Source organism: Anomaloglossus baeobatrachus, chromosome 2 (assembly GCF_048569485.1).
Source record: "Anomaloglossus baeobatrachus isolate aAnoBae1 chromosome 2, aAnoBae1.hap1, whole genome shotgun sequence".
Classification (NCBI taxonomy): Eukaryota; Metazoa; Chordata; class Amphibia; order Anura; family Aromobatidae; genus Anomaloglossus; species Anomaloglossus baeobatrachus.
Window position 1 is genome coordinate 567061787 of NC_134354.1, and position 18744 is coordinate 567080530.

General features: G+C 42.8%; 1 protein-coding gene across 1 annotated transcript in view; it reads right to left on the reverse strand.

Moving 5' to 3' along the window:
* The window catches only part of LOC142290395 (DNA dC->dU-editing enzyme APOBEC-3C-like), a 32583-nt gene extending 18539 nt beyond the window's left edge, over positions 1–14044 (reverse strand). Inside the window, exons 1-2 of the mRNA XM_075334354.1 lie at positions 14000–14044; positions 1183–1742 (exon numbers count right to left, since the gene is read on the reverse strand). Coding sequence (XP_075190469.1) covers positions 1183–1731 — 549 coding nt within the window. The 5' untranslated portion in view covers positions 1732–1742; positions 14000–14044. The remainder of the gene's footprint in view (positions 1–1182; positions 1743–13999) is intronic.
* Positions 14045–18744: the final 4700 nt, after the last annotated feature.

Here is an 18744-nt window from a genome sequence, read left to right on the forward strand (position 1 = left end):
AAGCTGATCACTCTTTATGACATTCTGGAGTATATGCAAATTGCCATTAGAAAAACTTAAGCAGTAGACTTTGTAAAAATTAATATTTGTAGCATTCTCAAAACTTTTGGCCATGACTGTACATGAACCATAAGAAAACATGAAGGTGTGAACATCTCTGTTGGCTTTAATTATTATGCATGTGAACATGTCTCGAGTACATATGAAAATGAACATCACACATACTGGAGACACGAATGTGTGAAGGAAGTCTAAGGCGGACTTTACACGTTGCGACATCGCTGCCGATATATCGTCGGGATCACGTCGTTAGTGACACACATCCGGCGCCGGTAGCGACATCGCAATCTGTAAATCCTAGGTGTGACGATAAACTAGCGCAAAAGCGTAAAAAATCGCTGATCTGTGCCACGTCGTTCATTTACATAATGTTGTTACTGCTGCAGATAGAATGTTGTTTGTCGTTCCCGCAGCACCACACATCGCTGTGTGTGAAACCGCAGAAACGACAAACATCTCCTTACCTGCATCCACCGGCAATGCGGAAGGAAGAAGGTGGGCAGGATGTTATGTCCCGCTCATCTCCGCCCCTCCGCTTCTATTGGCCAGCCGCTTAGTGACGTCGCGGTGATGTCGCTGTGACTCCAAACGCACCTCCCCCTTGAAGGAGGGATTGTTCGGTGGTCACAGCGACGTCGGCGACCAGGTATGTGCGTGTGAAGCTGCCGTAGAGATAATGTTCGCTACGGCAGCAAGCACCAGATAACGCATGTACGACGGGGGCGGGTGCTATCGCGCTCAACATCACTAACAATTGCTAGCGATGTTGCAGCGTGTAAAGCCCGCCAGAGACATATGAGAGGCAACACTGTTCTCACTACAGAGCTGTGTGTGATTACAAGTGCTTGAAGTAGAGCAGATATCACTATCTTCTTTCAGCTTTCATCTCATGCCAGTCAATGTGAGAGGAGGTCCAGTGCAGGAGAGCTGAGCTTAGTTTCGTTACAAATATTTCTTACATGTTTAAATAGATCAAGGTCTTCTGCAGATGATGGAATATCCAACCTGAAAGACACCTCAATTGAAACTTTGCAAGGGAAACTAATCTTCACATTGAGTGCTACCTACTTATCAGCTTCTATAGTGCTAATATTCTGCACTCACACACATGCAAAACTTTACCTCACTCCAGAGATGATCCAGTTCGATATTGTTTCTTTCACACTGAATGTTTAACTCTTTGCAGGGTTCGAATTGCTCTTTAGGATCCACAAAAAGATAAAACAATGCCTTAAAATCTTCCAGATCCATCATTTTAATTTGCACTCCATATTTTCTCAAAATTTTTAAACTGATTTTATTGTCAATGTCATGAAAATGATAGAATTTTGATATGTTCATATTCATGATTACTTTTTGTTTCCAGTTGTCGAGAAATTTGCATATTTCTTCACAACAGTTGAGGCACGGACTGTATGTTGCATAAAAAGTGATTTTGAATTGAGATTCTTTTTTTGTAGAAATTGCACTCCAAAATTTGGAGAGTTCCCGTAATACAGTTATCTCAGCATGCTCAACTCCTGGGTTGTTGTACGCAAAGCCCCATAGTTTCCATGGTGGTTTCTTATCCTCGAGACTGAAGCACACTAATGTTTTATTCATCAAATCCACAGTATTAAAGTTATCATTAAATTCTTCTTCTGATAAAAATCTTCTGATGAATAGCGTCATGTCTAGCGAAACTGCAAGATATTAAAATTCAGTTTATGTAAATATATTGTACATTAACAATTAACTTTTTGATAGCTTAGAAAGTTTATTTTGCATTTAATTTTTCTCTTGTTTCCTTTTGTTTCTCATAAGTCTTGCATTTTAGGGCCTTATTCAAATGTCCTTTTACTTGTACATGAAAAAAAAATGGACCAATTTTCATCAATGTGCTGAATGACATTTTTATTTGTTTGGTCTTTTTTTTATCATCAGTGATTATGGACTTCTGATCAGAAGTGGGAATGTCCACAAATAGACATGTGAGCTGCCGAATAGACTATAATGGATATGTAATCTATAAGTCAAAAACCCCCAGATAGAACATGTACATAAAAAATGGTTATCTGAAAGAGGCAAAAAATGCTACAAATCACTTATGGGTTGGGTAGACAATCCAGTTTCTAATTTGTGGGTGGAGAAATAAACCACTTAAAAATCCTTTAACCTCTCCATGAGATGTGATTTACATTTTCGTTGTATGGCACTGCATGATGTATGCGTAAGAGTGGTGGACTGTGTCTGTAGCGTTCAAACCTCTGAAGACACCAATTGTCAATGTTGTATAGTGTTAATAATGTCTTGCATCTTTTGTAAATATTGTGTCATGTGAAGTCTAATGTGTTTCTATATAGTGTGATGGGCTAAGATAGGAATGTATAGCAGTATTGTGTGTAGTTGCCAAACTGTGAGGCAGGAACCAGTTAAGTGTTGATAATGTACTGCATTCTAATGTTTGTGCTGTTCTGTGGAGGAGGCTGGATTCTACCCCACAACAGACAGCAGGATCAGTTAGAGATAATTGTTGGCACTAGCTCACCCTGGGAGAGTTCAGCTGACAGGGAAAGTGATGGTTCATTTTAGAAGGATAAGACCACAGAAAAAACAATACCTCTAAAAATATTTAAGTTTTATTTAGAAAATTATAAAAATGACAAACAGTGTCTCTCTAAAAATACATAAAGGACAACACAGTGCCAGTGAGATGTTGGGAGGAGATAGTTTCAGCGTGAAAAGGATAGCGATAGATAGATATTCACAGAGTCGTCAGATTACTGATCTCATAGCCTTTATTGACCCTTCCTGACGACGGAGGGTGTCCTAAGTTACTGGACACTCCCCGTTCCGGGTGGCTGTCCCTCCCTGTCCCTATCTCTAGCCAAGGGGTGTCCACCACCAACCCAGGTGATTAGTGCAAAACCATAAATATACACATAAACACAAATGCGTTAAATTTGGTTCCTGACTCAATAAGATACTTCAGTCAGATGAATTTAAATTTTGTTAGGTGGAGCTGTAGGGGACCCGCTGCAGTAGCTGTCACCCCACGCTCTCCCGACGCGTTTCTCCCCCACCTAACGCAATGCTGGGGGATCATCAGGGGTAAAAAAAGTCATACATAACGGTAATAGTTATAGAGCGGGATATGAACGGTCCAACCCGAAAGCCTTTTGATAATATACCAGAAAAACTTGGTTTTAATCACATGATATGCTGGCAGATATTCTCATTCAGAAGAACTTGTCTCTCGTTATAACTCCAAAAATGGATGAATAGCCAATGGGATGCTAGGAGTTTAGTAAATCAAAAAAACTCCTAAGGTATCACATGAGTCTTCCTATCCTTGTGTTTAAAAGGCTTATGGATCACATCCTAACCATGTCTAGGTCACATTAGGGCAGCAGGGACATCTATACATGCAAAGAGTCCAATTTCTTTAGTTGATGGTGTTACACCAATATCTACACTGTTAGTGTGTCCAGTCCTGTAATTTCTTGGTCACTGAGGTAGGGGGTGCTGTATCAATACGCAGCATCGTACCGATACTTGGTCCGAAGAAAAGCTCAACCTGCAAGGACAAAGTGTCCCGAGCGCCGAAGCACATCTAACCGCAGGGAAGCCAGCGCTGTGTCCTGTCCTGTGCCCAGATGATATGTCATGACCAAGTATCGGTGAAAGAAGTGTTCATTATAACACTTGGTCACTATACTGGAACACTGTGTAAAGGAGCTTTTCTTTGCAGGATTATATAGATTCCGATGCTGCGTATTGATACAGCACCCCCTACCTCAGTGACCAAGAAATTACAGGACTGGACACACTAACAGTGTAGATATTGGTGTAACACCATCAACTAAAGAAATTGGACTCTTTGCATGTATAGATGTCCCTGCTGCCCTAATGTGACCTAGACATGGTTAGGATGTGATCCATAAGCCTTTTAAACACAAGGATAGGAAGACTCATGTGATACCTTAGGAGTTTTTTTGATTTACTAAACTCCTAGCATCCCATTGGCTATTCATCCATTTTTGGAGTTATAACGAGAGACAAGTTCTTCTGAATGAGAATATCTGCCAGCATATCATGTGATTAAAACCAAGTTTTTCTGGTATATTATCAAAAGGCTTTCGGGTTGGACCGTTCATATCCCGCTCTATAACTATTACCGTTATGTATGACTTTTTTTACCCCTGATGATCCCCCAGCATTGCGTTAGGTGGGGGAGAAACGCGTCGGGAGAGCGTGGGGTGACAGCTACTGCAGCGGGTCCCCTACAGCTCCACCTAACAAAATTTAAATTCATCTGACTGAAGTATCTTATTGAGTCAGGAACCAAATTTAACGCATTTGTGTTTATGTGTATATTTATGGTTTTGCACTAATCACCTGGGTTGGTGGTGGACACCCCTTGGCTAGAGATAGGGACAGGGAGGGACAGCCACCCGGAACGGGGAGTGTCCAGTAACTTAGGACACCCTCCGTCGTCAGGAAGGGTCAATAAAGGCTATGAGATCAGTAATCTGACGACTCTGTGAATATCTATCTATCGCTATCCTTTTCACGCTGAAACTATCTCCTCCCAACATCTCACTGGCACTGTGTTGTCCTTTATGTATTTTTAGAGAGACACTGTTTGTCATTTTTATAATTTTCTAAATAAAACTTAAATATTTTTAGAGGTATTGTTTTTTCTGTGGTCTTATGCTGATACCATACCTCGGTTCTATATTTATTTGTGGTTCAAAGTTCATTTTAGAAGGAGTCAATGAAGGCCTAGTGAATAAATGTCGGTCGTGAAGGTCACATACAACGGGTGGTTAGTGGCAACGGAGGAAAGGAGACAAAAGGCAAGATAGTGTGAACCTCAAGAGTAGCTGGAGACACAGGGTGTAAAAAGCATTTTAACTAGAGACTGATCCTTAAACAGACTGGCCCCAGACCATAGGTGCCAGAGGGCGGAAACATACCAACCAGGACCCTTAAACAGTCTATGTGACGGGCAGCATCGGACTGGCTACTGGAAGAATCTCCAGTAATGCCAGGCCTGGATTCAGGTACTTGCATTGCACTCCAGAGCTCTCACCTGAGCTCCGGAGTGCAGCCAAGACTGTACCGCGAGCGCCGAGTGATTGATTCCCCGGCGATTGCGGTTCAGTTCATGTCAGCTGCAGACAGGCCGGGGTGATCTCCGGTGCTCTCACCTGAACTCCGGAGATCACCGGGGAATCAATCACTCGGCGCTCGCGGTACAGTCTCGGCTGCACCTGCGGTAAAAAATCGCACCAAAACCGCAACGAAATCCACATGTGGTTTTTCTGGTGTTTGGAGCGGTTTTGCAGTAGATTTGCCGCGTTTTTTCCGCAGATTGTTCCCTGCGGATTTTTACCATTATCTATGGCAAAAAACGCAGGTACCTGTGGAAAAGAAGTGACATGTACATTAATTCCACAGCGGAAATTCCACGGGTAAATCCGCAGGTATAAAAAAATACAGTACGCGCACAGCATTTTTTTTATACCGATAGGTTTTGCTGGGGAATTACTGCAGAAATGTTAGACACATTTTCTGCATCAAATCTGCGGAAAATCCGCAGTAAATCCTCAGCGTGCGCACATGATCTAAGATTGCTATTCACCAGAAGAAACCATCTCACTTCAAGTAGCTGGAGCAGTTTGCTTTGAGGAATGGACAAAAATCCAAGCGGCAAGATGTGGAAAGCTCATGAGGACATATCCAAAGCGATATTGCTGCAAAAGGAGGCTGTACAAACTACTGACTTTAGGGGGTTAAATAGTTATGCACACTGAAGTTTTCAGTTATTTTATCCTATTTGTTGTTTGCTTCACAATAAAAAGAAAACCAAATGTTCACAGTTGTAGGCAAGTTCTGTACATGAACTATTGCAAACCCTCAAATAGAAAACAGGGAAATTCCAGGTTGTTAGGCAGCAAAATACAAAAAATGCCAAAAGTAGTGAATACTTTTGCAAGGCACTGTAAATTTTTATTATTTTGTATATTCACCTTTGGCTTTCAACACTGCCTGAATTCTTCTGGGAATGCTCTAGATCAGATTCAAGCATGTATCGACTGAAATCTGATCCCAGATTTCTACTACAGATTTCCATTGTTGGTGCATACTGGTTGACTCACTTTGGTATGTATACAACTTTTTCTTCAACTCTACCCAAAACTGTTTGATTGGGTTATGGTCTGCGGACTGTGGGGGCTAATCCAGCACCTCTACTTCATTGTCATTTAACTATTTTTCACCAATGTCGACCTATGCTGTGGGTCGTTGTCCTGCTGGAACAGTTACCCTTTTCTTACCCATAGTACTCGAGTGTACGAAATAACTCATCTTGTAGGATACTCACATATAGCTCAGCATTGAGACCAATCTCATATCATCAGGCTTCCTCCAAGGGAACTTGACAGTTCCTTCAATTTCTCCATCCATTAGCCCCTTATTCCCTTGTTTCGTCCAGACCCATTTGCACCCATTAGAGCCCAGTCTATTGACTTTCCTCTGATTGCTCCAAATAAATGTTTCCAATCTCCTTCTGTCCAGTTTTCACACTTTTTTGAAAACTCGAACCAACACTTATGACGATATTAAAGTAGAGGCTTCTTCACTTTTTTTCGACCCACCAGTCCAGTCTAACGTGTGTCATATGGTGCTTATATGGAGTCCTGTGAGCTCACTATTATGAAGCATACGAATTACCTCCAATGCTATGTTTGTCGGGCCAGAACTGACAAACCTTTCATCTTGTTGACTCTGATATTTTGCCTGCACACCCGCCTCTATGTTTTAGAATAGATGCACGGACTTTATTTTGTATTTTTCCAACTATTATGGCACTCACATGATGCAGTTTGGCAATTTTCTTGGCTGAAAGACCGCTGTCGATGAGCTGGATGATGATGTTTCCCTTTTCTTGGGAAATCTTCATGGCTGCTCCTTGATTCAAACCAGTGATCTTTCGCTTGAGAAACAACACTAGGCTATTATGGTATGTGAGAACAGATTGTATTTTGTAGTATACAGGAAGAAAAAGATTTCTGAAACACCAGGAGTAAAACAGTAACAATGCAGTGACATGGCAAGAATCTGCATAACTAACCATATGCTAATTAATTGCAAGTCAAATTTATGTTTGAGATGATTGTCTATAAAATGAAGGTAGCCTCAAGCTCAAAGCTCCAGTGGATGGTAAGATATGAAGCCTGAAATTCAAAAGTTCAAAACAGTGTTACCCTTTTGCTCGTCAGTGTAAATACCAGGATGGGGAACATTTATTCCAGGATCGGTCCTGGATGAGGGACATATTTCTTTTTTTTCAATATACTATACGGTAAAATGAAGAGTATAATTCAAAACTACAACTCCTATCATAAAAATCAAGTCTTAATATGATTATCTAATATATAAAGCTGAATGTGTGTGTCGCGGGCGGGGAGGACGGCACTGCGCCGCGCTCGCTAACGCTCGGGTCCGGCATGCTGCAGCTGCTGCTCGGTGGCTCGAGCGATGGGCTGGATCCGGGGACTCGAGCGGTGCTCCTCGCCAGTGAGTGAAAGGGGTGGTTGGTTTGAGGGATTTAGTCCATGACGCCACCCATGGGTTGTGGTGAAGATGGGCACCACTGCTGCTGGTGACGGGGATCCCGGGTGCGATGGTAGGGAGAAGCTGGGATGTTGTTTTCTCCCTCCGTGGGTAGGGGTCGGTGGTCCCGGGGCCCGGTGGAGGGACGGGGAGGCAGGGTCGGTGAGGTGCAGGGTCGCAGGGTCGCAGGGACGGCGCGGCGCCGGATGGCACGGGTGTACTCACTCAGCAAGAGATGCACAAAGTCCTTGGTAAACCAAACGGCTGGATGGACGGGTCCCGCAGCTGGCTGCAGTGTCTCTCCCCGGACAGGTGATGGCGGCTGTCTTTCCCTGCACCTTTGTGTAGTTGTTTGACTACGATGGATTCCCAACGGTAGTCCGCTCCCCGGTGTATGGGTGCCAGAGGAGCCCGTTTGCCCGCAGGCGCTGGCCTTTGGGTCTCTAGCCTTAGGCGGTAGCTGTTTACCCTCACGGTGTGGGCAGTTGCCTTCAATCGGGTCTTTGGCTGTTAGGAAACTCCTGGGGTTCCAGTCACACTCGGATTTGACTATTGTCGGCGGCTCCAAGCCTGGTCAGGGTCCGATGGCCCTGCCTGTGTGTGCTGGCTTCACTTCGCTCCCCGGTCGGTACCGGCGGGCCGTCGCCCGTCCCCGGTCCTACGGTTCCGCGTTGCTATACCACTCCTGCAGGCAGCCACCACCGTCTGCCAACCTTGCTGTCAGTGCCTGGGCCACAAACACAGACACCCTAGTGTTTACTCCTCTCACTTCAACCTCCTGAACTGAACTCCTCCACTCCACTGACACTTTTCCCGCCTCCAGGACTGTGAACTCCTCGGTGGATGGGACCAACCGCTTGGCTCCGCCCCACCTGGTGTGGACAGCAGACCCTGGAGGGAGGCAACAAGGATTTTGGGTTTGGCTAATGTTACTTTCTAATGGGGGTGGGGGTGTTTGTGTGTTATCTGTGATGACCTGGCTAGGCCAGGCTAGGTCAGGTGTGTGTGTATGTGTGTGTGTCGCAGCTACAGCCACAAAATTTTGCACACTCACACTTCTGGACCCCAAGAGCGTCATAGGCTATGTTTTGAGGGGAAATTTTAACCCCACTCTTTACAGTTATTCACCAAAAAACCTGCCTCCATTAAAGCGAATGGAGCTGGGAGCCACAGTGCAGCCAGAACTTCAGAAGAATGCGCAGCCACGCCCTTATATGAAATGTTGGCGTGTCACAATGCAGCCAGGGAAAGAGACAGACACAGACAGGGAAAGAGGCAGACACAGACAGGGTAAGAAACATACATAGACAGGGTAAGAGACAGACACAAAGAGACAGACACAGACAAAGAAACAAACTGACAGGGAAAGAGACAGACACAGACAGGGAAAGAGGCAGACACAGACAGGGAAGGAAACAGACATAAACAGGATAAGAGACAGACACAGAGACAGACACAGACAAAGAGACAGACTGACAGGGAAAGAGACAGACAGGGAAAGAGAGGGAAAGAGACAGACAGGGAAAGTGACTGAGATAGACAGACTATGAAAGAGATTGAGACAGACGGAGAAAGAGACAGAGACAGTCAGAGACGCAGATATGGACAGAGACAGGGAAGGAGGAGACAGCCAGAGAGGCAGACAAAGGTAGATGGGGAAAGACACAGACCTTGATAGAGAAAGACGAGGAAAGAGACAGAAATAGAGACAGACAAGGAAAGAGACAGACAGGAAAAGACACAGACAAAGAGATTGGGAGACAGATGGGGAAAGAGACAGACCTGGGAAAGAGACAGACCTAGAAAGAGACAGATGGGGAAAGAAACAGAGAGATAGAGACAGACAAAGAAAGACAGACATAGACATGCAGACGGGGAAAGAGACAGACAAAGAAAGAGACAGGCAGACGGGGAAAGAGACAGATGGGGAAAGAGACAGACCTGGAAAGAGACAGACCTGGAAAGGGACAGACCTGGAAAGGGACAGACCTGGAAAGGGACAGACCTGGAAAGGGACAGACCTGGAAAGAGACAGACCTGGAAAGAGACAGATGGAGCACATTACTTGGCCAATTTAGTTAAATCTGTGTGGAATATCTGTGGTGTTGAAATATATGTTGTGAAATGCTTCTATTAGCTTAGTTTTCATTAAGAAACAATATGTGTTGGGGGCAAATTAACAGCTGCCAGATGTGAACAAGGGGGACTTAAAGCTTGGCCAATTTAAATAAACAATTTGATAATTACATTTCTATCTATTTGTTTTGTGTGTTTTTGTGTGCAGAATACGTTTTTGTTATTACATTCTATTTTGTTAACAGCAGTTATTAACCCGGGCGAAGCCGGGTAGTACAGCTAGTATCAATATAAAAATAAAAAAGTTCTGATTGATGGAAGGGAAGGAAAAAAGAAAAGCGCACAAGAGATCCATGTCTTTAAAATGTTAAGCTGGCAATATTGATCTTGATAGGCACAAGATTGTCAAATATTCTGGATCTTTATGCAATCATAGAAAAAGTAGCAGCTACCTCTCCTTTCCTGTCAACATGCCTTCTCTTCAATGTCCCAAATGGGACAATCCCTTCATTAAAGTGTTTATGTTAGAATTCTGGCATAAAACACTTTAAAGGGAACCTGTCACCTACTCACCTGCAGGGTGGTCCGGTCCGATGGGGGTCGCTGGTCGTGATCCAGCGCCTTCTTTCTTTTTACAATCCCCGTCTTATTTCCCTGCTTTGTGTTCATGACGCGTCGTACGTCATCCACACAGTGTCCTCTATTGGGCCCCTGCACTTCTCTCTGCCCTGCTGAGGGCAGAATAAAGCATTGTAGAGTGCATGCACAGTCATTATTTGATCTTTCCCTGCTCATTACCGTACTTTGCTCTGCCCACAGTAGGGCAGAGAGATGTGAGCATGCGCAGGATTACAATGGAGTACACTGTGTGGATGTTGTAGGATCTGTCATCCACACGAAGCAAGAAGGAGGATGGTGATTGCAAACAGACAGGAGGCACCGGGTCAAGATCAGTGGCGCCCATCGGACCGGACTGCTCTGCAAGTGAGTAGGTGACAGGCTCCCTTTATTAAATCACCAAACTCGAAAGTTGCACATAAATACTGTGATTTTTGCATCTCTAAAAGGGCTATTATTTCTCATGTAACCTATGACTTTTTTTTTTGAGGATTTCAAAAAGCTTTGGAAATTTGCACAAAAGGGAATGATTGTCCTATAATAGCAAAATAAGAGCTCCTTGTATCTCATCACCACTGCTCTGGTGGTCTGCTCTGCTGTACATTAAAAGGGCTGTCCAATATTGAATAATCCCTTTCAATATTCCTGATGTGTCTAGTAAAAAAGGCATACTTATCTCCTGAGGGGGCTCCACATTGAGCGATGTGTACACCGCAATCTGGCAACATCGTTATATCACGAGAGTGCTGTAGCGTACCAGCATCCGATGATAAACTGCAGTGCTTGGAGCACTGCCCATATGGTAAGTAGGTTTGCTTATTCTTATTTTACTAAACACATTAGGGACATTGAAAGGCATTGTCCAGGAGTGGATAACCTGTTTAACTGTATGGGATTATATGCTGACTGCTTCAGCCATCCATTGGCCTTGGTGGTTACTTGCACATATTTGGCCTGTAGCTGCCAAGGCCAGAGATTGTGTGCAGCAGACAGTTGAGTTGTCAGATAGATGGGAGGTTGTCTTTTACAATTTGAGCAAAGTTCGTTTAGTACTAATTTTCAAAAATTGTAGAAAAACATTTTAATACAATACACGAAGCTAAGAAATGACTGATTTGATGTTTGCCTGAAATAACTGGTACTCAACAATATGCAATGAGACTCAGTGAATGTATAGGAAGGGTAAGATGGCTAAAATTCCTTTACTTTTAGTTACTGTTACTTGTATTTTTGTGGTTGAGGAAAGTGTGTGCAAAATGGGTGTGGCATTCAAATAGGTGTGGCATCCAAATGGGGTGTGGCATTCAAATGGGGTGTGGTTTTAAACTGGGCATGGTTTCCAAACACAAACAAGGAGCCTGTTGTTAAAAATTTTAATCTCACACCTGAAAATACTAATGTGTGAATGAGGCCTAAAACTGGTGTGTACAAAGTGTAGTTTTTTTTTCATTCATCTGTGTAAATATTTAATTACTTTTGTAATAATTTATGTACTATGTGCTCTAAAGTGGGTTGTTCCATAAGGACTACATCAACCCTTTTGACAGCTAACCAAAAGAAAAATCTATTTTTGGAGGGTATGACTGCTAAAACCCCGTTGATCAGTGGTTTGGGTATGTGCACATGATGATTGTTTTTGACGCTGTATATTTTCACTGCGTCGAAAACGCAGCGTTTTACAGTACAAGCAAAGTGGTTGAAATGAATAGAAATCTCCTGTCCACTGTGCTTTTTTACCCTGCATAGACTCACCTGTGGTGCATATCAATTTCTCTTGCATGTATGCTGAGTCTTTTGTGAGGATTTTCCCTTTGTATTAGATATGGCGATTCCGCAGGGGTAAAAAAACGCACATGGTGGAAATGCATCAAAACGCATGTAATCTGCAACTAATGATGTCAATACCAGGAAGGGTCAAAAACAAAGCAGCTTTATTTAAAGCATGACACACCAAACAGACACCCCCCCCCCCCCCCCGCAGCAACAAAACGCAGTATCAAAAAAGCACACAAATGCAATTTAAAAAACGCAAGTAGACTAACGTGCGGAGATTGTGCAGGCATTCTGCAGCGTCAAAAACACAACATACAGTGGAACCTTGGATTAAGGGGTACTTTACACGCTGCGACATCGCTACTGATATATCGTTGGGGTCAAGTCGTTAGTGACGCACATCCGGCGCCGGTAGCGGCATCGCAGCGTGTAACACTAATGAGCGACGATCAATGATCGCATAATCGTTCCAAAACGGGTACGATGTTGTTTGTCGTTCCTGCGGCATCACACATCGCTATGTGTGACACTACGGGAGCGACGAACATCTCCTTACCTGCGTCTACCGGCAATGAGGAAGGAAGGAAGGTGGACTGGATGTTACGTCCCACTCATCTCCGCCCCTTCGCTTCTATTGGCCGGCCGCTTAGTGACGCCGCAGTGACGTCGCTATGACGCCGAACGCACCTCCCCCTTGAGGGAGGGATTGCTTGGCGTTCACAGCGACGTCGCTGACCAGGTAGGTGCGTGTGACGCTGCCGTAGTAATAATGTTCGCTACGGCAGCAAGCACCAAATGTCGCATGAGCGACGGGGGCGGGAGCTATCGCGCTCGACATCTTAGCAATCGCTAGCGATGTCGCAGCGTGTAAATTACTCCTAAGAGTAACTTGGTTTGAGAGCATTTTGTAAGACAAGCAAAGCTTTTAACAAATTTGTAACTTGGTTTAAGAGCAATGGTTTGCAAGAAGAGCAAATACTCACCGTGCACACCTCCAGTTCTGTACTTTCACCGCGCTCTGAACCGCTCGGGAGGTAACTTTCTGTACATATGTACTGTATACTGTATACAATATACCATTGTACAGTACAGTATATACTATATAGCATGTCTATCAATTTGCATTTGTGGATATAGTATTGTACTTTCTTTCTGCTAACCAGTAAAGCACATTGCTTGTACTTACCTCTCCCACACCAACAATTCTATTATAAGATAAAATGCAGTTTAATTTGGTTTATATGTTTTTACTACACTGTACAGTATTTTGTATTAGTGTACTGCAATAATTTTATATGAATATTGTACACTACTTTGTATTACTGTAATAAGTTTGTATAAATACAGTAAATATTTTTGGGTTGTGGAACGAATTATCTGTGTTTCAATTAATTCCTATGGGAAAATTCGTTTTGATATAGAGTAACTTGGTTTAAGAGCATACACCCGGAACCAATTATGCTCGTAATCCAAGGTTCCACTGTATACTAGTTTTGAGAACGTGGCTTAATAGTCATGGAAAGCCACATGCACTTCCTTCTGCAGGAGAAATTTTTCTTTAAACACACTGTGGCATATAGATTTAATGAAAGCCTGTGATTGATGGTCGTCATTGTAAAAATGATATTCTATACTGTGTGCTAAGTACTATTGTTACTGAATGCCACTGTATGGAGTAGGGCAGCCTGCTATCCTGCTTCATACCATTGAAAAGACTGAGACAATCCCTTTAACTACAAGTAAGCCCAGAACTCTGACAGAAAACTATTCCGTTCACAAGTCTGATTTTGTTTCACTTTTATATTTAAATATAAATATAATTGACAAATCATCTCAATGAAATCTGCTCTTATAAAGAATAAGATCTCTTTACCTTGTTTATGCGACACAAAGTCGACTGTGCCGTGTAGAAGGCGTTCCCCACACTAAGTGCATGCGTACATCGAGAAATGAAAGTGAAAGTAAAATGGCTTTAACTCTTTGCTACATGTCACAGTCTACACGGACACAGTGAACAAAAATACCAGTATGTTCGAAAAAAAGATATCATTGACAATGTATAAAGTATAATGAAGACAAAAAGTGATGGATTAGCTCAGGTCAGGTTCCTTTATTAATTTTTCAGCCTGTCTTAGAAAATAAGAGCTATAATCTGGTTGATAAACTAGCAGAATACACTGGATAATATTTGTGAATAACCTTTCCTACGTATTTCTCAATAATCAGGCAATATAAAAACGCTGCCATTCCCCTGATGAATGAGCAAAACACTTGTTCTTCAGGTGAAATTATATTAATTAATAATTGTCTTGTAGGCGCATCATACTGTGTAAACTGGTCATTTTGTGCAAATAGGAAATTCGGTCTGTCTATGGTAAATAGCCCATTACACCACTACTGATCAGCAGACAAGTTGGTCATTTCAGTCCACCACTCGGATGGTGTAAACCCATGTTTAGTTTTTCTATCTGCTCCCTATAATATAATCTTTGAACCATACATAAATTCAGATCCAACACAGGATAAAGGAAAAAAGCAGCAACTCACCAGGGGATGCGATCAAGTCTTCTTTGAATAAAAACAGAGATTGGCAGCACTCTGCGGTGACCAAAGACTTCTTTATTTTCTTATGCTGACAAGTGAGACGGACATGAGGGAGTGGAGGGAGCAGAGCACGAGGACGACGGTACCGTTTCGCACCTCTAGGGGTGCTTTCACGGGTCCATACCTTTTTTTTCATGCAACTAACATTTACTAGAATAGAATTGTTATCAACATGCAAATACAATAATATTTTCTAAAGAGAATTTAGCCAGATTATAGCATAAGAATCAAGTTTATAATGTGTTCATTAAGATACTCATTGGTGTGTAGCTTTTCCCATATTGACTTATACGTTGCCATGTCATAGATATAAACGTATTTATTTTTATTTTTATTTGTACTAAGGGTGCTATCGCACCAATGAGGATCACCATCTTTCAGAAACATTTGTTCATTTTTTCGCTCATTTTTTGATTCATTTTTGTATTTTTATATTTCATTATTTTGATTTCATTTTTTTAAGAGGAGTCCTGTTTCTATATTTTCAATAACCGTTTGAAGAGTATATTAAAGCCCAATTTCTATATTACCGTTTAACAGTCTGATTGAAATGGAACATTATATCACCTATTATATGTGACTAATATTGGACTAATGAATTAACAGATGTCTTGTCCTTGATATTATTTCATTTTATTATTTATATGAAATTCTATGGTCATAGCCTCCTATAAAAGGGGGGGGGAATTGTTTAATAAACCAGAAAGGGGAGGTACAGTACATGCTATTTACAGTAAAGAGGAACACTGGTATCTATTTCCTATATAACTATGCCCATTATGTTATAGAAAAATGCCCGAGTCATTTTTGTCGTTGAATCCTATGGGCCCCATTGCCCTGGTATCCATGATCCAGCGAGCTTCCCTCATCAGCAAATGCTTATGTGTATCTCCCCCTGCTGGGGATGGTGTTATTTTTTCCAATCCTGCAAACTTCAATAATTTATGATTACCATTATGTACTTCCTGCATGTGTGTGATGAGGCGTGTAGCTCCTATGCCTGTACTGATGGAATGTGAGTGCTCTCTAAATCTAGTGAATAAGGGTCTTATTGTTTTCCCTATATAGAAAAATCCGCATGGGCACAGAATCACATATACTATCCACTTTGTGCGGCAGGTGATTAAATCATTTACTTTGTACCATTTTCCACCGATTTTGATATTTTTACCAGTAAGATGTTGATTAAGGGCACCAACTGGAGTGCCCACTGCTGCACACCGACACATGCCATGTGTGCTATCCCTAGAAGCTCACCATCTATCCGAGGGAGGCATCTAATCTCCACATTATTTAAGGTTCACATTATTTAAGTCCACATTATTTAGGGTCTGATATGGAGTTTCATGCCTCCCTTGCATTCATGTGTTATATGTCTGATACTGTAAGTGTATTACTATTGTTTGTATTTCACACCCTATTAGATTCCTTTTTTTCCCCCAAGTCAAATTTTATTGGTTTATCAACTTTTTAAAACAGCATTCTGTAAATAGGAAAGGTGAGAAACCAAGCTGGTCTATATATAAAATGACATTTACAATATAACGTAAGCTTGTTATTGTATATACTCTCCCATCAGATTTCAATCTTGAATCCCTCCCTGGTAGCAACATATGGTGAGACGGTCAACTGAGTCTACAGAGAAGAAGAGTCCATCAAGCGCAGACAATGGTTCTAAGTGAGCTTGACATGAATGAGTATTCTTGACTTCAGTACTGTGCGTCTGCATTTCTACTAATCAGCCATCACATTTTTTAGAAACAAGGAGGTGGAAGAGGACCATGGCTGCCTTTGCTGCCAGCAAAGGAGTAGAGGGTCAGAAGTAGACAGGGATGTTGGTCGGGGACATCCTTACAGGCTGCAAGAACTACAGTTACTTTAAAGGGGTATTCCCATCTCCAAGATCCTATCCCAAGGTGTAGTAATAATAATTTTATATTAGCAAATACCTCCAATTAGAAATGTAGTATAGTTCTTTTGATTCACTATGTCGCTTACTTCATGTTCAGATAACAGAGAGGGTTAGAGAGGGGTGTTTTAATGCCGCGCCAAATGACCACTGTTCAAATGTCAGATTAACGAGTCTTTATTGTTGGCATAGGTCTACGCGTTTCAGGAGCTCAGCTCCCTTCCTCAGAACCGTCAAGCACCAAAGAAACATCAAATCAACTGTCACAACTGCATCTGGTGAGTATTATTACTCCCCCCTCCTCACCCCACACATATTGGGGTAATACCCTTTCTGCGCTTTTATCTCCACAGCTTTTTTTCTGTTTTACTTCATGTTCAGGGCATTGCAAGACCTTGGGTATCTATGGTTATGACCACGAGCAACTTACTATGACTATATGAGTGGTCGTAACAGGATACCTAAAGTCGTGTAATGCCCTGAACATGATGTAAGCGACACAGTGAATCAGGAGAACTATACTATATTTATAATTGGAGGAATTGCTAATATTATTATAACACCTATTAAATATTGGGATAGGATCTTGGAGATAGGAATAACCCTTTAAAAATAAAGCAGATTGACAGCTTGCTGTCTTTTGATGATTTTAAGACAAAGTTAACTAATTATTGGTTAATGATGGACCACTATCTGAGGACTAGCAATGCAAGCTTTCAAAAACCCCAAATTTGCCAATCAGCCCTTGATTATAGTCTCTCAGTGAGGTTACATGCAATCTTAGGGTGCTTTCACACTTGCGTTCATCGCAATCCACCGCTATAGAAAATAGCGCTATTCTCCATAGACTTGTATTGACAATGCACTGTCACGCAAGTGTCTGCGTTGCATCTGCCGGCCGACGCCGAGTCGTTATTTTGACTGAGCGCCGGGCGGAGGGAACGCAGTATGTAGCGTTTTTGGTGTCCGTAAAACAACGCACCTTGGCGGATTCCGTTGAAATCCGCCAAGGTGTCTAATGAGTGTCTATGGTGGCGGATTCTGCCGCAATGAGCTTAGCGTCGGAATCCGCTGACAGATTCCGTCACGTTCTACTGAGCATGCTCAGCATGTCCAGCAGAACGATCTAAATCGTTTAAAATTACTTCTGGTCTCTCTATCTCTCTCTGTCAGTCGGTCTCTCCCTCTCACCCCTCTCTCATACTCACCGATCACGGGCGCGGTGCTGCACGGCTGTCACACTGCTCTGGCGGCTTCTCTTTTGAAAATGCCGGTCGCTCATTATTCCATCTTGTATTCACTGCTTCCCCCTCCCACCGGCGCCTATGATTGCTTGCATTCAGACATACCCCCACGCTGAGTGACAGCTGTTTCACTGCAACCAATCACAGCCGCCGGTGGGCGGGTCTATATCGTGCAGTACAATAAATAAATAATTAAAAAAAAATGGCATGCGGTCCCCCCCAATTTTGATACCAGCCAAGGTAAAGCCACACAGCTGAAGGTTGGTAGTTGGTATTCTCAGGATAGGGAGCCCCATGTTATGGAGAGCCCCCCAGCCTAAAAATATCAACCAGCAGCTGCCCGGAATTGCTGCATCCATTAGATGCGACAGTCCCGGGACTCTACCCGGCTCATCCCGAATTGCCCTGGTGCGGTGGCAATCGGGGTAATAAGGAATTAATGACAGCCCATAGCTGCCACTAAGTCCTAGGTTAATCATGGCATGCGTCTGAGACACCCCCCTGATTAACCTGTAAGTAAAAGTAATTAAACACATACACCCGAAAAAATACTTTGTTTGAAATAAAAGACAAAAATACACCCTCTTTCACCACTTTATTAAAATCCCCAAATACCTCTCCAGGTCCAACGTAATCCACAGAGGTCCCACGACGCTTTTAGCTCTGCTACATGAAGCTGACAGGAGCGGCCACAGACCATGACCGCTCTCTGTCAGCTCCACGCAGCAACTGAAGTGAGTCGCGCAGTGAGCGGGGATGTCACTGAGGTAGTGCCTGCGTGTGCGTTGATGATGGGGGTGGTAGTGCCAAGGTGTGTGCGGTGATGATGGGTGCGGGAGTGCTGGGGTGTGTGCGGTGATG